This window comes from Python bivittatus, unplaced genomic scaffold (assembly GCF_059951505.1).
Source record: "Python bivittatus isolate LINGU-HERP-01145 unplaced genomic scaffold, Pbiv_v1 ctg000480_np1212, whole genome shotgun sequence".
Classification (NCBI taxonomy): domain Eukaryota; kingdom Metazoa; phylum Chordata; class Lepidosauria; order Squamata; family Pythonidae; genus Python; species Python bivittatus.
The window spans coordinates 31,157,883-31,172,446 of NW_028277075.1; the positions used below are offsets into that span (position 1 = coordinate 31,157,883).

The following is a 14,564-nucleotide window of genomic DNA, read 5'->3' on the forward strand; positions in this document are numbered from 1 at the left end:
CCAAGGGGTGTTGCTTCTTCATAGCAGTGCTGCTTCTCTGGAACAGTCTCTCTACATACTGATAATGCTAGCCTCGTCCTTGATTGCATTCAGAAAGATGCTGAGGCCAAGGGGTGTTGCTTCTTCGTAGCAGTGCTGCTTCTCTGGAACAGTCTCGCTACATACTGATAATGCTAGCCTCGTCCTTGATTGCATTCAGAAAGATGCTGAAAACAAAACTGTTCTGAAGGGCATTCTAACCAGATTAGGCAATCTCTGATTTTTTTTCCAGTTATTTTATCTTTGATTTGTTATTTAGTTTTTATTCCTACCATGGATGCTTTAAATTGTTTTTCCTCATAGTGTGTTAAATACTGAGAGTCATTTGATTGCAGTGGAATACAAAATAAATAAATGTCATAGCATTAATAGCCTTTTTCCCAACCAGGTGTCATCCAAATGAGCTTCTCATCTCCTTAAGCACCTTTTCCATTGGTTCTGGCTCTTCCCCCAGGCACTGGGCCAGGATAGGAGTTGAGCCCAGGACATGGGTACTTGATATACTCCTATTTAATACGTGTATAAAGATTTATTATGCCATCTATTAATTTTAGGAAAATAAATTTATTAATGTGATCTTAATCATTTGCTTATTTTACATAGAAGAATGAAGTTGAATAGTTGATCATTTGCATGCTAGGTTATTCAATATATACAATATAATATATACAATATATTCAATACAAGTGTTTGGTGAATTTGTTGACTATATATTTCTTTAGAAAACCATAAATAATTGATTTTAATTTTCATGGGATGCATTTATCCAATTTGCATTCCATTTATAAGAAACTGGCAAACTTGCTATTTGTGTGTGCCTGTAAATGTATTTGGTGCCTAAGGTACAATTATAATTCCTACTGCTGCCAATTCAAAATGAAAAGAGATGGTAAAACCAAGAACAGATAGTAAAACCTGAAAAAAACCAGGTATTCACTAGAAAATCAACATAATTCTCTATGGAAATCCTAGTGCAATTATATTACCAACCACATATAGTCTGCAGTAAAAAAAAAAAAAAAAAAAAGACCAACAGGCAGATGTTAGATAAAACCAAATTATAACTTAATTACAAATCTTGCAACAATTCAACAAATGAATAGCAGGAATCCAAGCGCACTGGTAACTTGACCCACAGGTTTTGTGATGGAAGGTACAGTATCTGTGAGGAGGAGACTGGTATGGGAGATCAAGGCTGTCAGGAGGGAGGCAGTGCATTCCAGAAAGGGGGACAAGGCAAGCGCTTTCTCAGTCCACAGCAAGACCGTGAAAAGAAGAAGAGGATTAGACTAGCCCCTCCCTAGAGTATCATGGGGTATATCCACTAGTTGGTGTAGTGTAGAGTTAGTCTGGCAAGATTCTGTCTAGAGGGTGTAAGCAAATAAAGGAACTGTACGGGACTGAATTGTTTCATAGTCGTTCTTGGGCTGAGCCTGACAGGTTTACTGAACAAGGACTTATGTACAGTAATTAGTATACACATGTAGCCATTTTCTCCAGTTATGCAGTTCTTAGGGTCTGAAATCAGCCAAAATGAAATATTAAAATACAGGTACAAAACATGAAATTTAAAGTACTCACATGCAGCTTTTCTTTAATCAGCTGCCGATGTGCCAACATTATACAGAATCTAATTACAATGATCTAAAGGGAGAATTACATACATTAATAGATGGGATTTGGTCACCTGATATTGGAATCTTTATTGTAAATATTCTTACATATAAAAACTATTTCACATGTTAGGTAAGCAAATAATACATAGTTATTCCTAATAAATTATATTTCTATAGATTGATAATAAATTAAATAACAATAATCTTGACCTAGATGATTTTTTCCTGTGCATATCTCTCTGTGTGTGATTGAATCCTATGATTGTACTTGTCCCTCCATTTAAAATAATTTATCTAAATAGTAATACTGTGAGATAAGTATTCAGGTTATTTTAATGCAATAACAGTAGCAATGGAATTACAGAAAGACTCATAGCTATCGAATTCAAGAGGACAACTTCAGGTAAGAGTGTACAGGCCTGCAGCCTCAGTGTTCTTATTCATTGGTATCATATATTAACAAGAGAAACAAAGACAGATGCTGCCTAAAAATAGTCACATGAAGAAGACAGACAAACCAATATCAAATTTTTGATGTTTTCTTCATAAACTGAAAAATCAATGAATAAAAACTGGCTAACTAAAGTAATATTCTAAATAACCAGAAAAGACGTTTAAAAAACAGTGGGATCGATCATTTAGCATAATGAAAGTTGGCAATACACTAGCTGAATATATTTTTTCGAATTAAGGTCTAAATCAACCCCACTCTGAAACATTACCATAGGAAAAGAAAAGCTAGTTCTCTTTTATGATCTGGTATAACTACCCTGATCAGCACATTCAGTAAATGGATTTGAATCATTGTGACTCAACCCTTTGCTTTCAAAGATGCAAGGATCTTAATACTCTGTTTTCTCTTCAGATCATATAAATCTTTCACAAGGATCTTAAAGCACTTTTAAATCTTGAAGAACTTGTCCTATTTTGAAGTTGATAATCATACTTTGCCAACTCAGGTTCAACAATAAACTACAATTAATTCAACAGTTCTGTATTTCATTCAAACACCAGTCTACAAATAGATGAGCAAATGGCTTTTATGAATGAGCAAAAATGTTAATAAAGCTAATCAGTATCTAGGCTTTAAAATCACTATATGGTTTTTCCAAATGCAGAAAATGTTGGCTTAAAAACATATTTTTCTGCCATCATAGAATGTTCTTATTTAGATCTAGATCTCAAATTGCTTGAAAAAAGTCTTCCTCTTTCTTCCCATAGCACTCTATAGCACCTATTAAAGCACCACATATATATGATTCTGTTTTGCTTCATCTGCTATATCTGCTTCACCTCACTTGCCAGGGAATACCACAGCATTAAACCTTTTGTATTATTAGGAAAAGAAAAGAAACCCCCTATTCATTAGAAAGAAATGCAGGCCAGTTTGAGTCTGATATAATGTCAAATTCCTACCTAAATTTACCAGCCAAAGATTCCAGTAATCAGAATATGCAAAAATTATTTTAGACTGGTTCTTCTTGAAGTCCATGATACACTTAGTAACTGTCTCCAAATCCATAATTTGAAGATGTCAATTTCCTTTCTCTCACTTTCTTTTTCAATGTCTAGTTTTCAAATTATATATTACCACTGGAAAAGCTACTGCTTTAACTATTCTGATATTTGTTACCACAGAAATAACCTTGTCCTTCATGATCTTGTTTAAGCTTGATATACATAATATATTCTACATTCTGGCACAAACTATAGAATCCAAGGTTTTGCTGCAGTCAATATAACAAATCCTTTTTAAATACTATTGCTCTCTCCATTGTCTATCTTATATAAGCTATCCACTCATGTGTTCAATGCTTTTTCTAAAACTTGCTTATTCATTTAGTATTTCTCTTACCATGTATGGCTGTATATTTTTTGTAAGACCTTAAGCAAAATTTGGCCTTGTTCAATTTCTATGTTTTATGGCAGGAGCCCTAGACCATTCAAAAGTCCATGCCCTTAACATTACCAGACACAAGAACCCTCTACTTCTCTATGCCAACAATGTGGTGGTTATTTCTTATACTTTGATTGGATTCAGAAGACACTGAAAGCTATTATACACTTCTGTGAGTTTCTTAAGTTAATCATAAACTATCAGAAGTCCAAAATAATGGCATTTGTCTGGAAGCCAAAACAGCATAGATAGATTGTGGCGTAAATAGCATAGAACAAGTCTCTTCCTTTTAATACCTTGGAATGACATTTTATGGAAAGAGCACTACAAATATATCAAATGGAGTACTGCAATGTGGTCTATATGAGATTGCCACTGAAGACCACTCAGAGGCTACATTTGATCCAGAATGTTGCAATGTGGGCAACAATGGGTGTGCCAAAGTATGTCCTTGTGTCACTGCTGCAACAAGTACAGTTGGCTTCTGGGTGCAATTCAAGTTGCTGCTTAAAGGCCTTCATGGCATAGGGCCTGGTTATTTGAGGGATCAATCTCCAATATTTCTGATCTGTCCAGTAAGATCGGGCAGATAGGGTGCACTTGAGGTCCCTTCAATTAAACAATATCATCTGTCAGGACCTAGGAAGCATGGCTTCTCTGTTGTGGTATCCACCCTCTGGAACAGCATCCCCACAGAGATCCACATGGCTCCCATCTTGATGATGATCCCAAATTTTTTGAAAACTTAATAGCTTTGCTCCTAATATTGAGAATAAGGTGGTTGATGAGCCCCTATCAGTTTTTGTTTGTTGTATTGTGATTGTTTCTTCCAGATTTACATTATCTTGTTCTTTTAAAGTATAAGATGCTGAGAGTCATTTGGAATCATGAGGCCACTAAATTTAAATAAATGAGTGAGCATCTAAATCTGGATGGCTATCAAGATATTCCTTTTTATCAGAGGAGGGGAGTTTGAGGCCAAAACCCTGGCCCAGATTTTATATGCAGCACAGACTGGGCTTTTCTTTATGAAAATCCCCTTAGAAATCTTACAAACTAAATTTATCAGGCCCATCCTTTCTGCTTCTAAGCATCTGCAATGCAGTTCTCAGGCTTGAGGCAGGGATGCCATGACTGAATATGAAGGTTAGTAATATTGTACTGGGACTTCTGGGCGAGAAATGGCAGATTGAATACGGCTCTGTTTTTTGTGGAGCCGACACCCGTAGTAATTAGGAGAGCTGGCAATCAGATCAGCTCTTTCGAATCACCTCCAGATGAAGATGATGACAGGATCAAGCATAGGCACTCCTTACAGAGGCTCCCTGTGAAGAGACTGCAATCTAGCAATCAATTTCCAGCAGGTGGAGCACTCTGGGAGTTAAGGGAAAAACATCGAGCCCAAGCTGCAGTATGGAGCCCTTGAAAGGACACTATATTTGCTTTTACTTCCTTTTTAATTAACATCAGAAACTGCCTGTTCATGATTTACTTGGCAAAATTCACTCCAGCCTCCACTGTAGACTCACCCATGCCAAATCAAGACTCTGAGTGATTTTATTAGTAAAATGTTATGCATAAAAGTCACAGCTGCCAGGTGGGAGATCTACCAGCATTTTTTATCCAAAAGGGAATTCACCACCCAAAACAAGGCAGCTGGCCAACAGCCCACCAATGCAATAGGGGTCAGGAAAGAATATCATATGGGTTACATGTATTGATGTAATAAGCAGTCACTGACATTATATTCCCCACTCTAGATTGGATTTTTAAAATAATCTCAACTGCTGACACTTTAACTTTCAAATTCACCATGAAATGATGTTCTTTCCTCATTACTTTCCATCCTTTAAATGGAAGGATGATAATGCAAATGTTTGATAAAAATATAAAAGCTTTGCATCTGGTCATCTGTACTCCAGGAAAATGAAAGAAATGAGAGTAACTAAAATTGAAAGGTTCTAGAAGCAAAACAGTGATAGTAATATAATTATCATTAGATCAAGTTAAGTTAATGCAATACAGATCCCAAATGATTAAGAACAAAAACTTCAAGTTAAAAAATTCTGAACACATCAAACCTTGGCTGAAATGTGCACCATACAAAATTTAACATATCAAGAGTAAATACTACACCAATTAACATGCCACCAATACCATGAAATTTGCAGAGAGCAAACTGATAGTGACTGGAAGTCATGGCTTGGCAAAATTAGCTGTACCTAGTTAAAGGGGAAAGAACAGTCTTTATTAAATTTGATTTCCAATTATTTTATATTTATTTTTATCTAACTTACAAAAGTTATTATACAAATTCAGTGATTCTATTATTTACTAGCTTATTTATTAGGATTTGTATTCTACTATGCTCCTAAGTGGCTTACATGAAATAGTAAAAATATAAATGACAATAACAGCATTAAAACCATAGAAATAATAATAAATACTAAATATAACATCACATAAATAAGGGTTAAAACAAATCCCATCCATTGCTCTTGATATTGCAAAGCAATTTATAGGAATTACATGACTGCCCTGTCACATCATTTATATGTACAAAGAACACACTTAGAGGAAAAATTACAAACTGTACACATACTGTAAACAATATGGAATTCTGTTAGTATTATAAAGTATTATGAAGTATTAAGGTTACAATTTCTGAATGAAGTCACATAAATATGCCTATAGTATAATAATCCAGTAATATACCAATTCTACATAAGAGTATTAAACTCAGTTTCAAATTAATTTTCTAGATGTAATTAAAAACCTTTGCAAAAGTGGCCTTATGTGATTCTTAGTAGTTTAGAATATTTCATCCTTATTACAGACAAAGAGCTCCTTGTGGTACAGGCTAAACTGAATAACAAAGCCAAAGATAAGGGGATCTTCCACTGGGGAATTTTTAATTTATATTTCAAACAGATCTGTTTAAAAGTCTCAACTAAAATGGTGTAAGACTTCAGAAGGAATTAAGATATTGAATCCTTAATTTTGCAGTTCTTAAACTGAGGGGAGGGGGAATGAGGATGCATATAAGAAATAAGAACTAAAATTCTGCTTTAATTGTAAGAGAACAAACTGTTTCAAGTAACTCAGTATTCGTGTTTTAATTTTACTTGGAAGAAATTAATTAGAGCACTGTCAACCTCCTTCCCCCTAAAATTAAAATCTTACAAGTATAATAGAGAAATTTCCTTGAAAGTGATGCTAAAAGATTTCAGATGAAGAATTTTAATATAGATTTATGCATTTGAGCAATGTATTTAAAACACAGTTGAAATGTCATATACAGGTCAAAGGGTAAAATGAAGTATTTTTCAAATAGAAACAAAAGTCAAGAACAGAATTTCATTAAGAGTCGAATATCGAGAATAACAAGACCAAAAAAACTATTCATGCTATGAAAGAAGTTGCAAACAGAAAGAAAGTGCAAGAAATGATACATCAAAACTCATGAATGTGTGTATCACTCGCTGGAAGATCATTCCAGTAACTAGGAACATTAAAATTTTTCCTGCCACTTTGAATATACATACATTTTCAAGCGATAGAATATAAAAAATTCTAGGAGTCAGACTGGCTGATTTCTAACATAATGAAACCTGTCAGGAAAGCTTCAAATTAAAAGCAAGGATTTCGATACTTGTGACTTGATTTAGGAAAAAAAAATGCTGCAGCAAACAGAAGATTCCTAAGAAACTGGAACAGGATTATAATTCTTCAAGAGTGTTTCTCAGTTCTACCACATGGAATTTGTGTCCATTCTAAATTGTTAGTATCAGAAAAAAGCAAAAATTACAATTGTACAGTGAGTTAAGGAGCTGAAGGTAGAAACTGGGGAAGATTATGTAACAATTTACAATTGCCTTTCAAATTTCTTATAATTTAATCAGGTGTACAATAACTATCTTGTCATATTGAAGTCACTGCTAGTAGCAATTTAAATATCACTTTATTCAATATAAAGCTATCAACACATGGTTCAGAAAACAAGACTCTCTATTATTTGAATGATAATGTGAGAGTGGAAATATATGTCAAGTCAGAGATTATACTGTATTTTTAGAGAAGATTAAGAGAAAAATTCCCAGGTAATTTCAATTGAGTGAAATCTTAACATTGAGACTGAGGAGAAAGACCTACTTTGAAGTTGGGGTTCTTTCTCAGAAGGTCCTTGCATCTTCTTGGAATACTGCATGGAAAGTTGCCAGAAGATATTTTAAAGAGTATGTTACTGCCTTTTGAATAGCTAATGCCTTCTAGATTTTTTCTTAAATAAAATATAAAGCTCAGAGTATTCAGCAAAAAGTTTCCCCTACAACTCTGTTAAAAAAGTACATAAAATGAAATAATATATCTAAGAAAAAATAGATAATATATGCTGGCATTACATCAGCTATTCCACTGGGAACCTTTTCTAGCTTTTCTCTAAAAGTGCCTTAGCATTTCTGGGCTATTTTTCTACAAGTTAATTCTGACTTTTTGTAGACTATTTATACTCTTTGTTAATTAGAACAATAATTAGGATTTGATAATCTCTCTCACTCGTGTTAGACCAAGAACATAACTGGTTAGTATAAACTGGACACGAAGACATATTATGCAAATACTAAAGCAAATGTAGTCAAGAAAGATTCCTTTTTAACAGGTCAAATAATTATATTATATAGCCCAGTGGAAAGCATCCCCACTTTGTACTGTTTCTAAACATCAAATCTCCTTATTGCAAATCCTTACATATATCATGACATAACTTAGTCCTATCAGGTAACTTAGTAAAGAAAAAACTATACAGTATAGGAGATCTACACTACTTAAACTTTGTAAGGGGTGAGACCCAATATTCTGATAAAAAATAAAGGAAAGAAACATTTTAAAAATCAAGTATATGGTACTGAATAAGGGTATACTGGAGCCAGATCAAAACATTTTTCTCTTCTTCACATTTTTAATTTTTTGATGGAAGAGTAAGCAGTACATAAACAAGAAAGAGCAAATAATCAGCAGATGGTTAGGATTGCATAAAAATGGCAGTACTAATGTGCAATCAAATTCTAAGGGTAGCATGAGATCAACATAAGCTAGTGGTCAAACAGACAAGGCAGGAAAGAAAGGCAGACATAGCAAACTGACAGAGCAGGATCAATTAGCAGATGCACAAATCTTCAGGACAGCAATTTGATGAAGTCAGCAGATGCATAGTAGCATTGGAAACAGTGAAAAGAGGGAAAAGGTTCAACAAGAGGTAACTGGGAGTATCCATCAATAGTCACATACAAATGGCAGCCAGAGGTCATGGGCAGTATATTAAGTAAATGCTACAATCAAAGATAAAGAGGACCATTTCCAGGCAATCAAGCAGCAAACAGTGCATTGCAATGCCAGGTAGCCAGCAAGTAGGCAAAGCAGAAAGAAAGCAGGGAGAGCCATATCATTTTTCAAAGCAAAGATTGAACAGGGCCATGCCCATGTATGATTAAAAACAGCAGCTGCCAAGGAAGGAAAAAAAGCTCTTGAATAGATGTTGGGGCAGTTGATGACACTACTATTTTGGTAACTAAGACTACTGTAAGTAAAAGAACCCCAGAATCTGGATGGTCTTTTTCTAATAAATAACATTAGGGCAACATAGTTATATGAAAATTCACAAGAATACAGCACACAAATGGAGATGAGGCTGAGCCCTAATGCCTGATGGAGATCTGGGGACCCTCCAATAAACAAAATTAAGAACATGAGACTCCACAAGGAAATTTTAAAAATGAGTATGCATCTAAAATTGTTTTTAATAAATGATGCCAAAATAAAACAAACAAAAATACTAGCAATGAACTGGATTAGAAATCATTGGCTGGGATTGAAGATATTGCTTACCCCTCTCTGGAGCCCACAAAATGGGAATGTTGGGAATTTCTGCAGCAGAAAAACAGAAGAGAAAAAGGGATTTCTGACTCCCAGATTCAAGGAAAAGCAGATCAGTTTAGGGATGATGATGTGCTTACAGAATAATAAGAACTGGTCAGAACCTTTGCTCATTCCCAGATGCAAACATTTTCTGAGATTTGAGAAAAGTTTGAAAACCACAGAGCATTTAGTATTGTAATGTTCCACCTCTACTCACAAAACAACACCACTTACCTGTAATTAATTTTCTTAGAAGAGTTTGCCCCCATATCACCTACACATAGAATGAGGGCAGTATCTCTCAGTGAAAACAAACCCTTCCAAATGAACATTCTGTAGACTGCACCAAATAGTAGAAATATTTTGTAAGCAAACCAATACATTTGATTAAATTCAAATAGACATTTTTGCCTGGCTTACAAAAATGTTTTGCAGTAGCAAATGAGACTTGCTTGCTGCAGCTAGACAATATGGATAACAGGCAACTTCTTTTCATTAAAGAAGATAAGAGATGAACATATTAAGTGTGAACCTTAGAAATGGACCATGGACTCTTAAATTTAATATCACCTAAGTATGATACATTCTTCCTCATTTTAATTTAGAAAGGGAATATGACTGATGATGAATCAGTTAACTTTTTTCAGTGAGGTCTCAGTAAGGTTACTCTTTAAATGATAAATTAATTTGTTGTGTCTTTTCAGAAGAGTGCAAAATTGATTAAAGAAGAAAAATATATTATGCTGGTGTATAGTATTTTGCAAATAATAATAATTTATTAAACTTACATGCTGCCCGATTCTCAATGACTCTGGGCAGTTTGCAACAATCAAATAAAGAAATTACAATAAAACATAAAAGATAAAGATAAAAGATGGTAAGAGTGATGAAGTGAGGGGTCTCCCTCTCCTTCACCGAAGGCCTGGGTGAAGAGTGAATATATATAACTAATAACTAATAGTATAAGCGATCGCTTTTTTCAGGGAATAATTTTTATAATATAGCAAGATGCCACCAAAAGACATAATTCATTTGATATATAAATGTTTATATAAAACACATATAAAAAGTATATTCTTGTCTCAGTTTACATATTAATTAGACTGAAGTATAAAACTATGTACAAATGTACAATGTGGCATTACTGCTTTTGTATAATGATATCATATAGTTCATTTTAAAAAAGCACATTAAGGAAATATAGTTAGTAAAGTTATGTGCACTATATTCCATTAAAGAAAGAATTAAAGTGTGTACCTTGGGTAAATATACGAGGGACAGCAGATTACTGAGAAATGTATTATATTACATATAAAAATCTGAAAAAAGTTTGTGGTGTGCTATATGGCAGGAGATGGCCACAACCATATAGGATTTCCTTCCCACAAGGAGTGGTGCAGTTAAGTAATTTGAGATCCTGGATTTAATAGACTTATAGAGGTTTACGTTTTAGATAGCCACATCACTTTACTTTGGCTGTGAAACACACATTTCTCTTAGCCCCATCCCCCCACCACTTTCATGCTTTACAACATGATCCCTGGTAAATTAAAATTGCAATAACAAAAGGTATTTGCTTTTGTTGCCACACATTTACCAGGCCTTCTTGAGTTGAGGGTCACCACTAATAAATAAACAAATAATTCCAAAAATGTGTCTAAAGAACTAACACTTCAAACATTTAATCATATAATTTGATCATATACATTATTGAAAATAAAATATTTGTTTATCCCCAAATGTCAAGGGTATTCCACATATATTTTACAACACCCTGTGGATTCCAGAATTGCATGGACAGTCAAGAAAACAAACAAATGGATCATCAAACAAATCAACCCAGAATTCTCACTCAAGGCACAAATGACCAGGCTCAAATTATGCTATTTTGGACAGATTACACAAAGACCTAGCTCTCTTGAGAAGGCTCTAATACTGAGAAAGGTAGAAGGAGAGAGAAGAAGAGGATGACCAGCAACAAGGCTGATGTTATGGTAGCAATGAGTGCACTGTTGGAAGACCTGAAGAGATTAGGGAGAGATCATCATGGAGAAAATCTATCTATGTGGTCTCTAAGAGTTAACAACAACATGATGGTACATAATTCATCAATCAATCTTTAGACACAAGGAATTTGCTTAATTTAGGATATCCATATTCCATTAACTAATTCATAATACTTGCTTGGTATCTAGGGAATTGCCTGCCTAATATGCTCCAAAACCCATAGATGCACTGAAGTAAATGATATCAAAGTAGTAATAGCCAAGTCAATGTCAAAGGGATGTCTATATTCATGAAGAATGGTGTAAGAGTCAGGCTACTAGAAACTGAAATAGTTTGGTGATCTCCCCATCTGGAAACCAAATTCAACAGTCAGTACAGAAATAGAGCAGAGTTGCTCATGAGGGCTGAAAACACTGCCCACAGCATCTACTTCCATGAGGGCCTGCTCTCACAATGCCCCTTGTACCTGGGATGAACATCTTTAGTATGTGCTGATAAAAGGTTGATAATGAGAACACACATCTATTATTAGTTCCTCTCCAAGACAGAGGTGGCAATGGCTATGCCAGTCAAGGATGGTAATTTGTTTCCTAATTGTTTTTGAGAAACTGCTTCCTGCACCACAGGTGTCCACTGAAGCAAGTGAAGCTATCCTTTGGTCTACCTACTATTAACTGAAATTAAATAAAATTCCCTGAAATTAAATAAACATTGATTAAGGGTGATTCCACAGACATGTCCAAGAATATTCTTGGCAAAATGCAGAAGGAACAAGAAAAAAGAAAAGAGGGAAATGAAGGAATAATTCAGTTTCTCAGAGGAAAATAAATAAAAGCAGAAGTTCCTCCTGAAGCTACTGCAGCAACGGTCATAATGAAACTGAATACAAAGGTGAGAACCTCTTTGACATATAACAAGTTCTGAATGTGCCTCTGTGGATTTGCACAGAGATGACAAAGAAGATCAAGTTTGTTCATTTGAGGCCAAAATATCTGACCTGTAAAAGTGATGGAGGCAGAAATATTAGAGACTTCATGGATATGGTACAATTAGCTTTCTTGTGGAAAGAAAACCATATTCAGAGAAATACAAAGCACTTCACAGAAAGAACCTGTTCCTTCAATAGTCAGGCAACTCACTTTTGCACAGAAATATCTCTAGGAATTGATATTGTGATTGCTCCTAATATCAGTAAGTATAAACATTAGCTGTGTTGTGACCAGCCTGCTGTTGCAGACAACACTGATTTAAACTGGAAATGAGAAATTGGGGGGAAAAAGAGATTAGGGCTATATCAGACATCTCAGTGAAAATATGTGTCACCCTGAGAAAAAGGAAATATCAAAGATTAAAGCAAACATTAGAAATGACATCATCTGGATTATAACACTCTTTTTTTCTTGAAGAAAGACATAATCATATGACTGGAAAGTCCAGTGGTACACAGTTGTGATGAATGAATTAATATGGGCTTTCTTGTTCAGAAGAAAAAAAATATGGGTATTAGAGTTGTGTATGATACAGAAAAAAACTATTTTGTTTACAATCTGGAACAAATCAGTGCATTCTAGAAGTTCTGCTGAACAGTTTTGGGTCAGCCATGGTTCATCAGAAACAAAATTCTGAGTGTCATTTGTTTTTATTTATTTAATTTTTGTTTACTTACTTTATTAATATACCACTATACTCCATATGGAATCACAGTGGTACACTATTAAAAAATGATCATAACTTAAAAACAGAATACAGAAATAATAATCCTTAACATCTTCAAAACCTTTCATAAATTATTATAACCAGAAATAATAGTGATAAGAGGTGTACCAATGACAGATCTTAAATAAATGCTCTTCTGAATAGTTAAGCTTTATGACTTTTCTAAAGGTCAGAATTGATGGAGCTGTCTGAATTTCTGGTGGATTCTTTGGGGCTTCAAATGAAACAAAATCCAGTGGGATGAATAGGACAAAGCAGATGCGCATTGCCCCCTCCCTCCCCTCAGCAGCTGCAAGAGTGGCATATATCACTGGTCTACCTGCCCAGAAACTTTCAAGTGCCTTGCTTCCCTCCCTCCTTTTCCTTAGTTGCCAGCTACAGATATTCCAGTGTGGCATATCCCAATGGCCTGTCAGACCCCAATCTTTCCAACCCCTTCTCTGTTCTGCCAACAATATCCCAACTTGGCATATCCCACTAGCTCACCTGCCTCTCCCATATTCCCAGCAGTTTTCGTTCCCTTCCTCCTGCAAATGTACATAAGAATGCCTTAACAATTCCTTTCAGGCAACAAGAAAACTCAACAGGATTGATCAACATCCCACATAAGCTGAAAGCATATTCTAAAACACTAATCCATAGCTTGATGCCTTCAAGGTATGTTGGACTACAGGTTCCCTGATCCCCAACCAGCATGCCCATACTTAGAAACTGATGTTTAATACCTAGAGGTTGGGAAATACCGTTGTAGAAGAGCTCCCTACACTTTTCTGCAATGCATAGGATTCTAGTCAGTCAACAAAATAATGGAAGTCATGCACTAAATTACTGATAATCAATAAATCATTTCTGTTGTCACCCTAGGAAGGGAAAAAGAAATCAGAAAGCTCCCACAGTTTGTGACTGTATACATAAAACTAAACTGGAAAGAAAAAAAAAAATCTTTCTGATAATCCTGTATTTTTAAAGTTAAGGTCTCATCTACCTTCCTTTCAACACAAAGGAGTTATGAGTAAAAGGAGAGCGCATTTGGAGAGTAAATGGCCAACACTCAAGACATGCAGGAGGCAGGGCAGGGCAAGGAAGGCTCTGGAGGATGGGTAGATGGGAAGGACAATGGGACACTGATGGTACCTGTGGGGAGTGAGGCACTAGGAAGATCACCGGCTGGCAAGTTCACAGAATGTGCCATATTGGAGGCCTTGCTCTTCCTTCCCAAAGTCCTTGGCTTTGTCCCCATTCCTCCCCTCCTATGAACCAGTTTTGCCTGGAATACCCTGTTCAGATCTGGGCATTGACTAAAACAGCCCCATTTTGTTCCAGGCATGGTACAAAACATCCAAATTATGGATGCTTAGATTTGGGCAAGGAAACCT

General features: G+C 35.2%; 1 protein-coding gene across 8 annotated transcripts in view; it reads right to left on the reverse strand.

Moving 5' to 3' along the window:
• Positions 1 to 14,564, reverse strand: part of GPHN (gephyrin) — a 284,049-nt gene that overhangs the window by 136,317 nt on the left and 133,168 nt on the right. For 4 of the 8 annotated variants that reach the window (XM_088145626.1, XM_088145622.1, XM_088145628.1 and 1 more), the window contains exon 5: positions 9,436 to 9,474. The exons of the other annotated variants lie outside the window; for them this stretch is intronic. In XM_088145626.1, the coding sequence (XP_088001752.1) occupies positions 9,436 to 9,474 (39 nt within the window). The remainder of the gene's footprint in view (positions 1 to 9,435; positions 9,475 to 14,564) is intronic. 8 annotated transcript variants of the gene reach the window in all.